Source organism: Mauremys reevesii, linkage group 19 (assembly GCF_016161935.1).
Source record: "Mauremys reevesii isolate NIE-2019 linkage group 19, ASM1616193v1, whole genome shotgun sequence".
Classification (NCBI taxonomy): domain Eukaryota; kingdom Metazoa; phylum Chordata; order Testudines; family Geoemydidae; genus Mauremys; species Mauremys reevesii.
The window spans coordinates 13495591-13513132 of record NC_052641.1 but is presented as its reverse complement, the minus strand read 5'-3'; the positions used below and the strand labels follow the sequence as shown (position 1 = coordinate 13513132).

The 17542-nt window shown below is 48.5% G+C and overlaps 1 protein-coding gene across 15 annotated transcripts in view; it reads left to right on the top strand.

Moving 5' to 3' along the window:
- Positions 1–17542, top strand: part of DNM1 (dynamin 1) — a 101997-nt gene that overhangs the window by 68432 nt on the left and 16023 nt on the right. For 14 of the 15 annotated variants that reach the window (XR_005589877.1, XR_005589875.1, XR_005589876.1 and 11 more), the window contains 2 exons: positions 15533–15642; positions 16405–16516. Coding sequence is in view for 11 of the 15 variants with exons in the window: in XM_039506365.1 (XP_039362299.1) it covers positions 15533–15642; positions 16405–16516 (222 nt within the window). In the remaining 4 variants the exon portion in view is untranslated. Of the gene's footprint in view, positions 1–15532; positions 15643–16404; positions 16517–17542 lie in introns of those variants that run through there. The other variant, XM_039506364.1, reaches the window with a different exon arrangement.

Below are 17542 nucleotides of genomic sequence, written 5' to 3'. Positions count from 1 at the left end.
TTTCCCCAGAAAGGACTGTCTGCCTACCTGTCCCCCTGATTTGAAGGGAGGAATGGTATCTTTCAAGGCCCCATTTTAAGTCACCCTGAGTGCAGCCTGAGAGTCCCGATCCACTTACGTTTTGGACAGACAAAAACCCTGACTTCTTATGCTCCTCTTGGGTTCTCTTGCCCCAACTCCACGGTGCTATAGCAAACAGCCAAAGGAAATGAGAGTGTTCAATCCAGGGAAGAAAACCCTTGTGTTGGAGGAAGAGCCGGTTGCAGAATTTGGGTCATCTGGTGGGAAAACTAGGGGTGGACTGGGGGTGGCAGGACGACGTTGGACTAGGCTAGCACCTCTCAAAAATTGAGGCGGGTGGAATGGAGCTAAGTGCTTCCCTCTCCTGCCCTGTTACGGCAGGACTGGGCATCAAGTCTGAGGAGAGACATCTGGGTCCCATTAGTGAAATACTAGCTTTTCCACAATGCTGGTTTGTTTTCTCTTCCCCCTCAAAGAAAAGAATTGGAACTTAAAAGTGTCTTAAAGGTTCCAGCATCAAGTGTGAGTGAGGACAGGGCTCCCACTGCTCCGGAGAGGCTGGTGGAGCATGCTGGGGGAAGGAAGGGGGCGGAAAGCTGGCTTCTTGTTCTGCCCTGCTGCCAAGAGCCCTTCCTTTGGGTTCTCTCTCCATTTTTCCTCCAGTCTCCTTTGTGTGAGTCAAATCCCTGACCCAAGGAGAGCTGCAGTATAGATCTGCTGCAGAAAAGGGAGTCATCCTGGATTTGGGAATCCCACACAGGGAGTCAGCACCTCCTGGATGCTGCTGGATTCTGCCTATAGGACATTTGTGGGAGAGCGAGATGGTGGATTGGCAACTATATGGATCCAGTGACCATTCACTAAGACAGAGGGTGATCTCGCTAGCCAGGGAGAGCACTGCACCCCCGAGACTGGAGTGGCAGCCATGGCACTGTAGCTGGTTGGTATTAGATACTCAGTTACCATGGTGATGAGCATGGTATGAAAACCTAAGCAGAAAAAGGTGTTGTTCCACCTAATCCCCTCCAGAGAGCTACAGCACACAACCCAGCTACACAGGTAGGATCCAGGGTTTTCCTCTAGTTCTCTATGTGGCAGGGGGCATTAAGCCCAGAGCCGAGCCATAATGAACAATATGCTACATGGTTCCTATTAGCAAAGCCTACATCCCACTGGAATGGGCCCATGGGCCCTGCATTTGATACATGTAAGAGTGAAATTAAACTGGGATGCATATGACTACATACATGTGTCATTGTGTGTACATGAGTGGTTGCACACACAGGTGAATACAGTCTACTTCTAGTACATGTGGGAATTTGGGTGTGAATATACTGTATAGCCCTGACTTTCGGTCCTTTGTTATGCAAAAGTCTCACTAAGGTTAGGCTGAAAAAGGGCTAAGGAGGGCAGGACTTGGCTCATACCTGTGTGAGGGCATCAGTGTATTTCCATAGCTAAATGTGTGTGTCCGTCCTGCTGAAATGCATGGTGGAACCTGCTCGCAGGATCCTTGTATAGAGTGAAATTCCTTTATGCGGAAGTAGAATGAGAGTAATAACAAATTGTTTCACTGCAGCAAAAGTGCAACTTGTAATTCCAGTACTGCTGTTCTGTATAGACACTAATTAGGCCAGGTCCACGCTACAATCTTACATAGGCATAAGTACATCGCTCAGGGGTGTGAAAAATCCACACTCTGAATGATGTAGTTACACTGACCTAACCCCCAGTGTAGACAGTGCTATGTCAATGGGAGAGCTTCTCCCATCAACACAGCTACCGCCTCTTGCAGAGGCGGATTAACTATACCGACAGGAGAGGCTAGTAGTATCTTCACTAAAGCGCTACAGCAGTGCAGCTGCACCGCTGCAGCTTTTTAAGTGTGGACCTGCCCCAAGAAGGTGCCACTCCATATTGCAAGGTGTGGGTGTGTCTCTGTGTGTTGTTGAATGTATACATGTGGGTGTTTGTATTGTGTGTGAGTGTGAATGCACACAGATAGGTGTGTGAGACTGATACAGGGGTGTGTATGTTTGTGAATGGTATGTACATGTATGAATGTCTGAGTATATATATGTTAATTGTGTGTGTCTGAATTTGTGTGTACGTGTGACTGGCATCGTTATGTGTCCATATGAATGGCCTGGACCTGTGTGGATATGTATGCCTGGGACTGGGTGTGGATGACATGGCAGTTATGTGATCATGTATGAATGTTGTGTTTGAGTGAGAATGGGGTGTGTGAATAATAGGAGGTTATGTGCTTGTTGGAATGTGTATGTTTGGTGTGTGAGTGTCTAGTATTTGGGTATGTGCATGTGTTAAGTATCTGTGCACATTAATGGTGTGTGTGAGCATGAGAAATGATGTGTAGGTGTTTGCATGTCTATAGATCCAGGCATATGATGGGGAATCTTTTACATTCTTCATACACCATTTTGAGTCTGCTGGGTCAGAGTTGTGCTGCCTTCGTACCTCCTTTCTCTTCCATCACTGGAGAATGCAGGCAGATTCTCCTGGCTGGGAGAAGCTGTGACCTTATTCACACACTTGTAGGTGTCCATTTACTACACATCAGACCTTGGCTCCTTCCCAATTCTAGCTAGAGACTTCAATGCTAGGATTATATTACATCTCCCTCTGAAACCCCCATTTTCAGTAACACGGAGCAGATCACTTTCCCTACAGCAAGCTGACGCTCTTGTGTATTAAGCCCCAGATCAGCCACATCATGAAGCCCTCTCTGTTGTCTTTGCAGTGGCTGAAGCCCTGCCAGCCTTCAGGATGGAGCTGTAATGGAGGGGTGGCTTTGAACAGTCCAGCTGCAAGCTGAATTTTGTCACCCATTTTTCTGCTTTGAGACCATAGAGCTAGGTATGCTCTGAGACTCAGTCCTTCCCAGTTATCATACTAGCCTCAGGATCTCTCTTTACCACACATACTCCTTCCCTCCCTCTCTGCCCCTACTCTTTTGCTCTTTCATTCATTCACTCTCATGCTCTCTCCCTCCCATTCATAGTCTCTTTTTCTTTTTCTCATACTCTCCCTCCTCCTTCTTTCTCACTCTCTCTTTGTTCTTTCTCACTCACTCATTCTCTTTAGTAGGTTTTCACACACATACACATTACCTGTCCCTCCCAATCCACATCTAAAGAAAGGACCACAACCAACTTTAAAGGAAAAGCGACTCCCAGAATCTGCAAACCTGAAATTTTCTTTTTTTTAAATAAAATAATCAAAGTTTGTTACACCATAAAATTCCCCAACTGGCCACTTCCCGCTGCTTCATTTCGCCTCCTCCTCATAAAGGGACTGCTAGCAAGGCACTGTGCAGCCGTAACTCTCCCAGAGAGTAGACCCTGTCCCTGTGATTTGGACACTTTTATAGCAAAGGTCTGCACAAGAAACACAAGGCATCCTGAGTGGCTCTCACTGGGACATGCATGTGAAACAAACAGAAACAGCTGCAAAGAGAGGGTGAGGAGAGTCAGGGAGGAAATGACAGACAGACAGGGAGTGGGATGGTGAATAGTGACAGATAAAGGTGAGCATCAGGTGAGGATCCAAGTGGCTGTTTCCCAGCAGACTGGGGGAGGTAGGTGAATTTAGCATGCGTTGCTCACACCCCAGCATTTCCCGCTGCCATGCAGGCGTTTCCATCCCTGTGCGGCACCGGCAGCGTGTGTGGTGTATCCCAGCACAGCCTAACCAATGTGCAGACTACTGTACAATCTCGTAGTCCTGAACAGGTAGTCTGAACACTGGGCAGACGGAGTGGAGCCTCTGTGTCCAGCTCTCCAGCTAGCAGCAGCACGTTAGTCCTTCCCCCTTTCTGCCTCTGGGCTGGTGTTTTGGGGACAGAGAGAGGGTGAGGGAAAGTCCAAGTCCTGCTTGAAGAAGTTTCCTCCATTGGCAGCTGGGAAGAAGAGGGGATTGCTCTCTGCCTGCACCCCGCACTGAGCAAACCTTCAAACCCCTTTTCTCTTCCGATGTTGGCATCAAAAGGCTGATGCCCCATTCCCCCGGGCATGTCGTACCTTTAAAAAATAAAAATAAATTACTGCTGTTCAAACCCAGGAGAAAATGTTTCTAAGTCTTGGCCGTTGCCCAGATGTGCAGACTTCGTTGCTTTATTCAACCCCCCACATCTGGCGCAGCAGTTGGTGGCAGCGGGTGGGAGGACGCTCAGGCCCGATGCATCCTGATCTCCTTCCGCCCAGCTCTCAGTCCCGTAGAAAGTCGCTCTACCCAGGGTCCAGAGCAAAGAGCAAACAAGACCAGCTTTCGCTTCCAAGCCCATAACAAGGGTCCTTTGACCCGCGTTGGCCAGTTGCCTTTGCAGCTAGCCTCCGGCTACCATGGGAGCGATCCGAGTTCCCTCCTTTCCTCCCCCCATCGCGTCTGGCACTCACTGTGCCTCCTTCCCTCCCTCTTTCTGGTCTTTGCTCCCTCCCTTCTCTTGCTTCCCTTCTGTCTTTCTGCCTCAATTGACGTGGCAGTGCAACGCTAACTAGACTCGAGGGAGGAGCTTGTTGGCTGCTGGGGAGGTCAGAGGTTGACAGGAAGTGAGCCATCTGACGGATAAGGTTGCGCGGAGGAAAGGAAGGTTCCATACCTTGGATGGAAACTTGAGGAATGCCGCTTTCTCTCTGATGCTCAGCTCCTGTGTAGCGATTCCAGATGTTCCCTGGGCCATGTGGTTCACTTCCTCTCTTGTGCTGCAGGGATAAAGAGTGCTTTAGGTGCAATATGCAACCCACCAGCACACACAGGGGAGGGAGAGCCAGAGGAGAGACTTTAAATCTATGGCTAAAAACATGAACACCCAGTACTCCTGTTTTGTTCCTAATAGGTTAAACCCGTGATGAGGAGCATTTAAGGGTTGAGGGGAAATCTATTAGTTTATTTCCCCATTTAAATCTCATAATACAGGAAGGAGGTGACAACACTGAGCAAAGAAAAGGCCCTATGCTGGGCATTGTTATACACTGTTACTGAACAAATTGACTGGGAACAGGGTTTAACTGGGATAATGGGGAGGTAGATGGAGCAAATAATTTATAGGAAGTCTGGGGGGATCCTCCACTGTAAATATTTTTGAAATTACTGAATTCCTGGTACAATTTGGTCTGTTACAGAAGTGAAGACTTTACTGTTCCAAAGTAATTTGATGAGGCCCAAAAAAATCATTTATTTTTGTCAGGGGTGATTTGACCTCATCTCGGGTGGAGCTGACTGCCTGAGACAAGGAGAACACCACAACCCTCCTGTCAGTTTGGTGGTAGGATTTTAACAATGGTCTTGAGCCTCCTCCAGCACACCATTGGCACCAGAGAAAAGCAAAGTACATTAGCATTAATAGTAGCATTTGGTATTTTTTTTAATTTCACAAGAGCCATAAATCAGAACACATACACTTGGACTCTCTGTGCATAAAGTTTTACGTGTCATAATAGCTTCAGCTTATCTTGGGTTGCCCTCCTGGTTGATTAGGGTGAGGTCTGATAGTTCTGTCAATTATCTCCTAGCACCCCAAGAGCCAGATTCCTCCTTTGGATGCATGTGTGGGCTTCCCCATCAGCTTCAGCTTCATGTGTATCCAGATATAAAACACCAACCCCTTCTGCACAGAGAGACCGGCTGGGCAGAGGAAATAGCCTGCGAACAAACCAGGAACCCTCATTCCAATCCAGCTATGCTATATTTTTACCTGGCTGTTTAAAACGTATTTGGGGATGAAGGCCCAGAGGAGAACAATGCACATTCAGTTAACAATGCAAACCACAACCGTCTAAAATACACTGGCCCCCGTACAGAGCCAGAGTAACAAGCTACTTAGGGTGCCTCTTCTCAAGCCACAAAGCTACACTAGTCTCAGTCCTTCCCTCAAACACAATGCTTTGCCCTCCATGACTAGGAGTTAATGGCTAGGGGATCCATGTGCCCACGCTGCCCCCAAGTCTCTTTTCTGTGGCAGTGCCTCCTCCAACCCCTATGGAGCTGTGCTTTACTGTGTACATGGTGGGTAGGCCTCCTGCATAGACTCTCCTTACCCCGCCCCTGTGCAAGTGGACCACACTGGTTCTGCTGCATTCAGGGTCCTCCATGCAAGCATTATGATTATAGTTAATGATGGTCCTTTAAAAGGTGTGAGACTAACCAGGCCTGATTAGACCCTGTCACCCCAATACCCATTCTCTCCCTATATTTGCACTTTAGTGTCCTGCTTCCTGCAGCCCACAATGTTACCTCCTCCCCCTTGCCTGCTCCAGAGTAATTCCTTGGCTATGCATGTGTTTCCTGGGATAGATATTCTGCTGCTGAGAGGGCAGCCTCTCCTCTGCTATGATCCTCTATCTGCCTTGCCACCAAAATGAGATATTTCATGAGTAACACAGGACTTTTGGGATCAAGCCAAGATCTTTGAACCGTGCTCAACAAAGCCACCTTCCCCATCCCAGGGTGTACGGGCACCTCGTCCTCCCTGTCTGATTTTTGCCTGCGTCTGTCAGGCTGGAGGGAGAGCCCCTCCCCCTTCCCCGCTTTTGGCTGCATTGGTCTTGGGATGTCTCAGCCACCACACACTCCCTGATTGCTAACATATGGGCAGAGGGCTCAGCCAAAGCTTTAAAAGGCTCAGCACTCGGCAGCTCGTTACACTCTTTCCTGTCTCTACAATCAGGAAATGAAGTCAGAGTATTGATATAAAACAGGCGGGGGTGAAAACCGAGAAGATGGAAAGAGTGGAGCTAGGACTTTTGAGAGAATGGGGTGTAGGTGTGGTGAGATGGCGGGTCAGAGCAGCACTGGCTGAATGTGTGTGTGTGTGTGCACGCGCATCATGCTGCAATCAAGAGCCAGGAGATTTACCTCCTGGCACCAGTGCTCTAGCTCTTGTATGGCTCTCGTTACCCCCAAAGCTGAAAAATCGTACACTAGTGAGCAGCAATATGGGTCTAATTGCCCCTTGAGGATGTTGGTTTGAATATTGCTCCAGGGCATAGATGCAGTGCCCCCAGAATCTGGGAACCTGGCATTAGCATTCTGTATGATGGAATTCACTGTCTTCCGAGTTTAAGAGCGTGAAGCCTGGTGCTAATGTATTGGCTCCTCCTGCACTTAGAGACTAGGAGTATAAATCCTTACATGTGTGTATGGCTCCCAGTGCACATTAGAGTCAAGGGTCCAAAATCTGACCTCAGTTTCACTGGTGTAAATCTGGAAAAAGTGCTAAATCCTGATCACATTAATGTCAATGACAAATTCCCATTAGCTGTAGTGGGTCCAGGTTTTGGTCCTAACACCACGGAATACACTCTAGATTTACCTTGGTGTAACAGAGATCAAACTGTTGAGTGCAAATCCTGGCACTAGTGCAATGGTGTGGGAAGTGACAGCATGAAGAGGCTAGAAGCATTACAGAAGCAATTCCTATGAGATGAAGGTGAAGAACTCTAAGGCCTTGATGGAAACAAAATGGGTGCAGGGTGAAGACACACATATACCATCACCTACAGGGGTGAAAGTAACTTAAAAGACTTACTAGTACTCCGGAGTCCTTAGGAAGGGGCAGGGCCTCAACTGGAAGAGGCGGGGCCTCTACCAGAAGAGACGAGGCCTTTAAATCCCCAGGTGCTTTAAATCAGGATTTAAAGGGCTCAGGGCTGGGGCTGTGGTAGCAGCAACTGGGAGTCCTGAGCCCTTTAAATCACCCCCAGAGCTACCAGCTGCAGAGGCCCTTTAAATCACCCCCGGAGCTACCAGCTGCAGAGGCGTCTGGGAGCCCCGGGGGTGATTTAAAGGGCCTGGGGCTCCAGCTGCTGCTACCTCAGCAGAGCCCCAGGCACTTTAAATCACCATCAGAGGGGGCCCCAGCCTCTGGCAGAGCTTTAAATGGCCCAGGGCTCCGCTACAGTAGCGGCAGCCAGGAGCCGCTAGCCCTTTAAATCACCGCCAGAGCCCCGCCACAGCTACCCCAGGGCTCCAGCACCGGGTTCAGATGGCAATTTAAAGGGCCCCAGAGAGTAGCGGCAGTGGGAGCTCTGAGCCCTTTAAATCACCACCTGAGCCCCGCTGCTGGAGCCCCGGGGTAGCAGTTGCAGCCGGGGGCTTGGGCGGTGATTTAAAGGCCCCAGGGCTCCGGCTGCCGCTACCACCCCAGGCCCTTTAAATCGTCCCCGGAGCCCTGCTGCCAGAGCCCAGGGGTGGCGGTGGTGGTACTTCGGTGGCAAGTTAAAGGGCCTGGGGCTGTAGCGGTGGCCGAGCCCCTGGCCCTTTAAATTGCCGCTGGAGCCCTGCCGCCGCTACCCCAGGGCTCCGGCAGGCTCTGGGGATGATTTAAAGGGCCCAGGGTGGTAGCGGCTACCGGAGCCCTGGACCCTTTAAATCGTCCCCGGAGCCCTGCTGCCAGAGCCCTGGGGAGACGGTGGTGGGGCTCCAGTGGCTATTTTAAGGGCCGAGGTGGTAGCGGCTGCTGCAGCCCCGGACCCTTTAAATAGCCGCCAGAGCCCCGCTGCTGCTACCCCAGGGCTCAGGGGATGATTTAAAGGGCCCGGGGCGGTAACTGCCGCAGGTGCCCTGGACCCTTTAAATCGCTGCCTGAGCCCCATTACCACTTCCCCAGGGCTCTGGTAGCAGGACTCTAGTTGCAATTTAAAGGGCCCAGGGCTCCAGCCACTGCTGGGAGCTCCAAGCCCTTTAAATGGCTGCCATGGGAAGCCAATCTGCCCCGGTACGGCGCACCGGCTCTTGCCAGTACACCATACCGGGGCATACAGGCTTACTTTCGCCTCTGATCATCTAGGTCCTAGGACCTGGGGAATTCTGTTGCTTTCACCACTTGATTTCTTGATTGTTTTGCTATGAGATGTTTCTTCTTTTGCACCCAGCTCCAAACTTTTCTGACATTGTGAGGATGTGAGGAGCATATTCTAGGTCTTATTCCTTTAGCTGCCATCCACATTGAAGTTACTTTCTTGGGTAGCAGAGAGATTGCGTATGGGTGATGTATAAGGAGCTTCAGTAGGAGAGATTGCAGTAGGACTGGTTGGCTTGCCTGGGGGCTTAGCAATGGGTGTTCATCTCCTCTAAGTCACCAGTTCATTTGCAACCTGGAGCAGTAGTGGCTGAAAGTTATTGCAATCTGGAAGCTGTTAGGTGATTTTCAGAATGCGAAATGACTTTATGGGTCTCAGCCAGATTCCTAATCAATAGGCATCTGTGTCACAAAAATACTCACCCCCCTCAATTAAGACTAACTGGCACCTTGGTTGGCAGTCTCAGCAAAAAGTACAGGGAAATTGAGGTCTGAATACCATTTCTATCTTTGGTCCCTCTGGATCAGTAGTGGGAGGGGTACAGGAGCTCTGTTGCTGCCCAAGCTGTCCCTGTTCTGTCCATCCCAGAGAACATCAGTTTCCAGGACATCTTTCCCAGCATTACATTATATTGTAACAGATAATGTCATTTGACCTTTTCATTGGGGATCTGAGACATGTAGAGAAGTATACCGGTATACTTGGAAATTAATGGGACTTAGTGAGATAGCTGACTAAGGCCTATAGGGCTATTATAATGGTCAAATCATCTTCTTTTGGCTTTGATTCCATCTGCCTAGGAAATGTGTCAGCAGCATCACCATCTACAGTTGCTTCTCTGCCCTTGTGTTTTCCAGTTAGATTTTGGGATCTCTGCTAGCAGCCTGCCTGCCTTTTCTATTCCCTTTTCCCCTGTGAGGGATCACATTTCTCCATGTTTCCAGCCGAGGCAAGCATGACGTACACACCAGAACCCATACACAAGGGGGACGGTTACATACATAATACATTTCTATTGGAGTAGTCAGACATCTGCACTCTGCTTCGAGGTGAGGAGTTGGTATAATGGCTCCCTCTCTTGATCACTTTTGGTATAGCAATACCTGACTAGAGCTGTACTCTTACAACTAGGGCCCTTGGGCCAAATTCAGCTCTCAGTTACATTGATGTAAATCCAGATAAACTCCAGTAAAAACGCCATATCGTCCCCTGAGTAAGAGAGAGGAGAGTCTGATCTTCAGTTTTTAGGGTTAAAGCCAAAAAATCCCCTGATTTCTAACCTCATCCATCTCTGAATACAGATTTCAAAATTAAGCTTAAATCCGAAAAAATGAGGGCCTAAATTTTGGGCACCTTGTTTTTTAGCTGCTTAACTGGAGACACTTTAAAGCATAATTAGAAAGCTCTTAGCCCTCCCACTCTGAAAATCAGGTTCCCGAAAGGTCTCAAATTGGTCATCCCAAAATTGAGGCATCGAAAATCATTCCTCACTTTTGAAAATTTAGGCCTCAGTTTTTAAGGTTTTCCCCACATGTTTGGCCACCCATTTCACCTGGGGTTTTGAGTAGTCAGAAGGACCCTGGCTCGAATTTTCAATGATGGCTGTTAGTCATTTTCTATATAAAAGGTCTTTAACTGGCCCTCAAATATCCCACACCACTCCAACCACAATGGCTTCTGGTGCCAGAGAAGAGCCACTGGACCCCCACTTAGTGTTTTTTGTAACTACTATTATTTAAAAATTAACAAGAGCCCTTCATAGTGTAGGATGAAGTAGCAGGATGGATCAGGTGTGTCAGATCTTCTAAGACAGAAAGTGGTTTAAATTCCATTAATTCTTATGAGAAACTATCAACTTTTCTGTCAAATGATTGGCTTTTCTGCAGAAATTTGAAAATAAGGTTAATAATGAAAATAAGACTTTTTAACCTGCAGTCATGACCACATCACTTTATTTCACTTGATTTGTTTAAACTCAGGTGTAACAAAGAATAAACCCCCCAACTCAGATGGCTGGTGGCATTTACAAGCAGATAGCAGTATGCTATAATGAGACCAGGAGTCGAGGTATCTGTGGTGAGAACAGCCACATGCCACGAATGGTAGAGAGCAGAATGGGATGGAGCTAGTGTGGCTGGTCACTGGGAAATGCTCTCAGCGATTAATACACAAACTTGAGGGAGGGTGCACAGAACAGATACAGCACTGAGTGTGATATAAATGCCTAGACAGATTAGATAGGTAGACAGTTTATAGCTGTGAGCACCCTGCTCAATCAATATTTGAAGAGATGATGGAGTCAGGCTGAGAGGGCCTGGGTGCTGACTGGCCCCTGGAGGGGATGGGGGAATCAAGCTGTCAGGGCGCCATTGCTCACTGATTGTCTTATGGGGTAGGGGAATCAGACTGTGAGGGCTCCCTTGCTGACTGACTTCTTGAGGTGATGTGGGGGGTAGGCAGTGTGGGTGCCATTGCTGACTGACTCCTTGAAGGGATGGGGGAACTGGGCTGAGAGAGCCCTGTTGCTGTATGACTCCTTGAGGCGATGGAATATGGGGCTTTGTGGGTCCCATTCCTGAATGACAACCTGAGGTGACGGGGAAGCTGGGCTGTGAGGACCTCAGAACAGACTGACTTGTTTATAGGATGGAGGTATCGAGTGGTAGGGGCCCAGGTAGGGTTGCCAACCATCCTGGATTGGCCGGGAATCTCCCGGAATCAGAATCCATCTCCAAGTAGCTATTGAAACCAATCCGGGAGATTTTAATAGGCCGCTAACTGTCCGGTTGGCAGCACAGCAGGGCTAAGGCAGGCTCCCTACCTGCACTGACTCCATGTAGCTCCCGGAAGTGACCAGCATGTCCCTCTGGCTCCTAGGCACAGGGGTGGTCTCTTTGCACTGTCCCTGCTTTGAGCATCAACTCTGCAGCTCCCACTGGCCAGGAACTGCGGCCAATGGGAGCTGCAGGGGCGGTACCTGTGGGAGGGGCAGTGGGCCAGACCTAGGAGCCAGACATGCTGGTCGCTTCTGGGAGCTGCCTGAGGTAAGTGCCACTGGGCCGAAGCCTGCACCCTTCACCCCCTCCCGCACCTCAGCCCCAGCCTGGTAAAAGTGAGTGAGGGTGGGGGGATGGAGTGAGAGGAGGGGGGCCTCGGAGAAGGTGGGGCAGGGGGAGGGGCAAGGGGCAGGGCAAGGGTGTTTGGTTTGTGTGATTAGACAGTTGGCAACCCTAGCTCCAGTGCTGATTGACTCCTTGAGGGACAGGGGGAATAGGGCTGCGTGGGCTCCCTTGCTGACTGACTGAAGGAGTAGAGGAGGTGGGCTGTGAGGGTCCCATTGTTGACTGACTTCCTGAAGGTATGGGGGAATTGGGCTGTGACTAGTGCCCAGTTCCTGACTGACTTGAGGGACTGCGGGAATCAGGCTGTGTGGGTGACCACTTTTGTTGGATGGAAATAAGGGAAAATCACATGAAAAATAAGGGATAATGCTTTATTTTAAGGGGCATTGTAAGGAAACACCATTTCCCTTCACATATCATGTATTTTTTTCCTCAAATGCACATTTCTACTGCCCTCAGGTATACAATGTAATTATCATAAGTATCAATTTAATGTTTAAAATGGTTCTTATTTTTGATAGGTTGGACCCCTTGTGAAGCCACCTGATGCGCTGAGATACCACTGAGTCTACCTGTTCTGCCAGCATGGGCCCCCTTTAACCTGTCTTGCTGAGCCAGGCTCTTAAAACTTCCTCTAGCACACACACAGGCAGGGCCACACCCAGCTGCAGATCAGCTCTGTGAATACTCAGCTTAGGGGACTTGCTGCAGCACTCAGACGTCCACTTCCCTCGCCCAAAGATATATTATGAAATTCGCCCCCTCCCTCAATGTGGAGAGAGGTGTGCACACTTCTTAGTCCCCCAGGTAGAAATTACAGAAACTGGGTTTAATAATAAACAAAATTAATTTTATTAACTATAAAAGGCAGATTTTAAGAGGTAAAAGGGGTAACAAACAGAACAAAGCAGATTACTAAGCAAATGAAATCAAACATGCAAACTAAGCTGGTTTCACTAAACAAATTGGTTACCAATAGTATTTCTCACCCTAGATATTGTTGCAGGCAGTTTGCAAAGTTTCTGTGGTTCAGAGTTCCAGTTCTATTCCTTTTCAGACTGGACCCCTGTCTCAGTCTGGACTCCCCCCTTGCCTTCCCTTTTGCAGTCTTTCTTCTTGGGCCGACAGGCCCTGGAGAGGAGGAGTCCTGTTTGCCTTCCTCCCTACCCTTAAATAGGATTTACATAAGGTGGGAATCCTTTGTTTCCCAAACTTGACCCCCCCTTCCCTTACAGTGGAAAGTTACAAGAAGTCCCAGGTAATGTTTTAGTATCAGGTGACAAGACCACCTGACACTGTAGTATCACAGTGTCCATGAGTCAGTGACAATATGGAGCGTCCACAGGAAGGCCAAGCATTTCACCGTCCATTGTCCTTGCTGATTGGCCATCTGCCCTGTCTAGCTTTTCCATTGTTGTACCTGAAGTGTTATCAGTGGGTGTCATCCAAAGTAGCATAGTTGAAATACAGATACATAGTCAATATTCCTAACTTCAGAAACAGAAATGACACATGCATACACACTGGATAATTGTATTCAGTACATCATAACCTTTCCAATGATATCTCACATGAGCCATCTTGCATAAAGTATATCTCAGTTATGTCATATTCATATCATAAGCATATTTTCATAAAGAATATGGAATGACACATCGCATTATTATCAGTTTTAATACATTTCAATTGGTCTTAAAATAAGAGTGGTCACCCTAAGGGGCAGTTCAAGGAAATAAGAGAGGGTCCCTTAAAATAAAGGATGAGTAGTCACTCTAGCCCTGTTGCTGACTGACTCCCTTGAGGGGATGGGGGAACTGGGATGTGAAGGCCCGATTGCTGTCTGACTCCTAATGTGGTGGCTGAATAAACTGTTAGGTCCCTATAGCTGGCTGACTCCTTAAGGAGATCAGGGAGTCAGTCTATAAGGGCACCATTGCTGACCAAGTCCTTGAGGGCATGGGAGAATTGGGCTGTGAGTCCTCAGTTGCTGACTGACTCCTTGAGAGGATGGGGAATTGGCTTGTGAATGCCCCATTGCTGACAGAGTCCTTGAAGTGATGTGGGTACTGTTGCTGACTGAGTCCTTGAGGCGATGGGAGAGCTGGGCTGTGAAGACCCTGTTGCTGAGTAACTTCTTGAGGAGATGGAGGAATTGGGCTGTGGGGGCCCCTTACTGACTGACTCCTTGAGTGGATGGGGAAGCTGGATTGTGAAGGCCCTGTTACTGACTGACTCCTTAAGGAAACAGGGAAATTGGGCTAAGAGTGCCCAGTTGTTGTCTGACTTAATGAGGTGAAGTGGTAGGTAGGCTGTGGTGTTGCTGTTGCTGACTGACTCCTTGAGGCAATGGTGACTCTGGACTGGGAGGGCCTTCTTGCTGACTGGTTCCTTGAGAGGATGGGGAGTCAGGCTGTGAAGGCCTTTCCTTTTGATGACTGTTTTATGGGATGGGAGAATCAAGTTGTGGGGCTAGGGTGTAAGAGAGCCCTTGCTGACTGACTTCTTGAATGGATGAGGAATTCGACTGAGAGTCCTTGCGGGGAGCTGGGCTGTGACAGCTGTGCTGACTGACTCGTTAAGGGAAATAGGGAATTGGGATATGAATTCCCAGTTGCTGTTTGACTCACTGAGGTGTTGTGGTAGCTAGGATATGTGGTGCTGTTGCTGACTGACTCCTTGAGGGAATGAGGAAGTCAGGCTGTGAAGACCCTCTTGCTGACTGATTGCTTTCTGAGATGCAGGAGTTGAGTTTTGGAGGCTAGACTGTGAGGAATCCCTTGCTGACTGACTTCTTGAGGGGATGGGGAACTTGGTTGTGAGTGAGGGCCCATTTGCTGGGTGACTGTTTTATAGGATGGGGAAATCAGGCTGTGAGGATCCTGTTACTAACTGACATCTTAGGGAAATAGGGGAATCAGAGTGTGGGGGGCCTCACTGCAGACTGACTTGTTCAAGAAATGGAGGAAGTGGGATGTGAGAGTCCCACTGCTGACTGACTTCTTGAGAGGATGGGGGAATTGGTCTATGAGGGCCCCATTACTGACTGGCTCCTTGAGGGCATGGGAGATTTTGTCCATGAGAACTCAGTTTCTGACTGACTGGTTTATGGGATAGAGGAATCAGGTAGTGAAGGGTCCCTTGCCGACTGACTTTTTGGGAGCATGGAAGAATTGTGCTGTGAGTGCCCAGTTGCTGACTGACACTTTGAGGGGTTGTGGGAACTGGGCTTTGAGTACCCTGTTGATGACTGACTCCTTGAGATGATGGTAGATCTGGACTGTTAGGGACTTCTTGCTGACTGACTTCTGAAAAGGATGGGGGCCCCATTGCTGAATAACTGCTAGAAGGGATAGGGCAGTCAAGTTGTGAGGACTGGATTGTGGGGGCCCTCTTACTGGCGGACTCCTGGAAGGGTTAGGGGAATTGAGCAGTAAGGGCCCCATTGCTGATTGACTTCTTGAGGGAATAGGGGAGTGAGGCTCTGAGGATCCCACAGCTGACTGACTCCTTCACCAGATGAGGATTTGGTCAGTGGCAGTGAGTGACCAGTTGCTGATCTTCTTCTTTCAGGAGAAGGAGAAGAAGTACATGCTGCCCGTGGATAACCTGAAGCTGCGGGATGTTGAGAAGGGCTTCATGTCCAGCAAGCACATCTTTGCTCTCTTCAACACTGAACAGAGGTGCTGTCTTTTCCCCAGAGCTTGCTGAACTCTTTCCTAGAAGTGACCTAAATCACATCTCTAACTTCAGCCCTGTACAGTATTTTGGGGACATCCTGGAATGGGATAGCGAGTTACAGAGGAGAGGGAGTAGAGAGATGGGGGCCTCTCAGGAATGTTGTCCTGATAGGATGGACATCTCCTTAGAGGACAGTCATTAGGAAGAAACTCCTTTTAAAAGGAAACACTCTGGGATCCTTCCGTAAGCTCTTATAATCATGCAACTTACTTTCTTTGCTGCAGTGCATTGTGCAATGTGATCCCAGCTTTCAACTAGCCAGGCTGCCTATCCACAGGGATCTCTGCCAGGGCCAGACAGCAACTATTTGAACCCCTCTTGTTTCTTTCAGTTGGATAATAAAGTTAGTCCCAAGAATTCATGAGCCCAGAGTATCAGGTGAAGAAATGCATGATTGAATGTGTTTGGAAAGGCAGTCTTCTCTCACACCTGCCAAGAGTGGTCTCTTCAGGACAGGGTTGGGGTCTGCTGGGAGATTAGAGTGAGGAGAGCTAGGGTTAATAATGGAGAGTTAATTCCCCCTCTCACCTTTTCATAGGGTGCAGGGGAGGCATGAGGATATTAGCAGGCAGTGAGAGGATAATCTACTTTGTTACTGATGTGCAGACACACTAAGGATTTTAGAACATTGGCAGAGATGGAGAAGTGGTTGCTTTGCCATCTGGGGAAGGTTGAAGTAACATGTCTTATGTCTCACTTTTTAGGAACGTTTACAAAGACTATCGGCAGCTAGAGTTGGCGTGTGAGACCCAGGAGGAGGTGGACAGCTGGAAGGCTTCCTTCCTGCGTGCAGGAGTGTACCCAGAGCGTGTTGGGGTAGGTTGGGGGTTTGGCTATCAGCAATAACGGGATGAGAAAGGGTGGCATACAAGTGTCTTAGGAGCAACCACTGAACTATCACCCCTTGAGTTAAACTGGACGCTATTTTGGGGGACCTTATCTCCATCATCTTCTGCTGCAGGGTAGAATTGGAAGGCAGGCTGAACTTCTTGCCCTCAGCCTCCTCTGGTACGTGCTGCTACTTCCCTTGGTGAGGATGCACAGGGTATAACCATTAGCAACTTTTAAATGGGGGATAAGGGGTGGACCTCAAAGATAATCCCTTCTGGCTTCTATCCTCCCTATGGGCTGTAAATCTAGATACATGAGATTTCTCAGACACACTGGGGAGGTAGCTCAGGTCTCCAGTGATAAACTCTGCTCAGGAGGGATGAGGAGATAGGAGGAGCAAGGCGAATGTAACAGTGACACCTTGCTGAAGGCATTTCCATAGCCCTTAGGACTTGTGCTTCAGCACAAGGAAGAAGGGAATGGCCAATAACACAATCATTTGAAACTGTTTAACGACTTCACTCCTAGATGGCAAGAGACTCCCAAACAGAGGCATAATGTTGGCCAGTGTTATTACTCATCAGTACCTTTACTCTATGGCCAAGTTCAGAGCTCCATCAGCTTTGCCAGAGCTGTGTTTTCCTATCAGGAAGGGGTTTTCTTATATTTTGCTTGTTTGATATCTTATTCCCCTACAGTAGAAAGGTCCCTTCTCTTAAAATATGTAGGATATGACCTACTGTGTTTCCTTGACATTTTCTTGCAGCCCTTTAATGACCAGTGTCGTGTTCTCTCAAGAAATTACCCTTAAAGCAGCAGTATTATTACATACCATACTGTACACTCCTGTAGAGTTAAAAAGACATCCCTGAAACTTTTCAGTCTCTGACAATGGGAAAAGTCATTATAAATACTTAAGTATCAGAGGGGTAGCTGTGTTAGTCTGGATCTGTAAAAGCAGCAAAGAGTCCTGTGGCACCTTATAGACTAACAGACGTATTGGAGCATGAG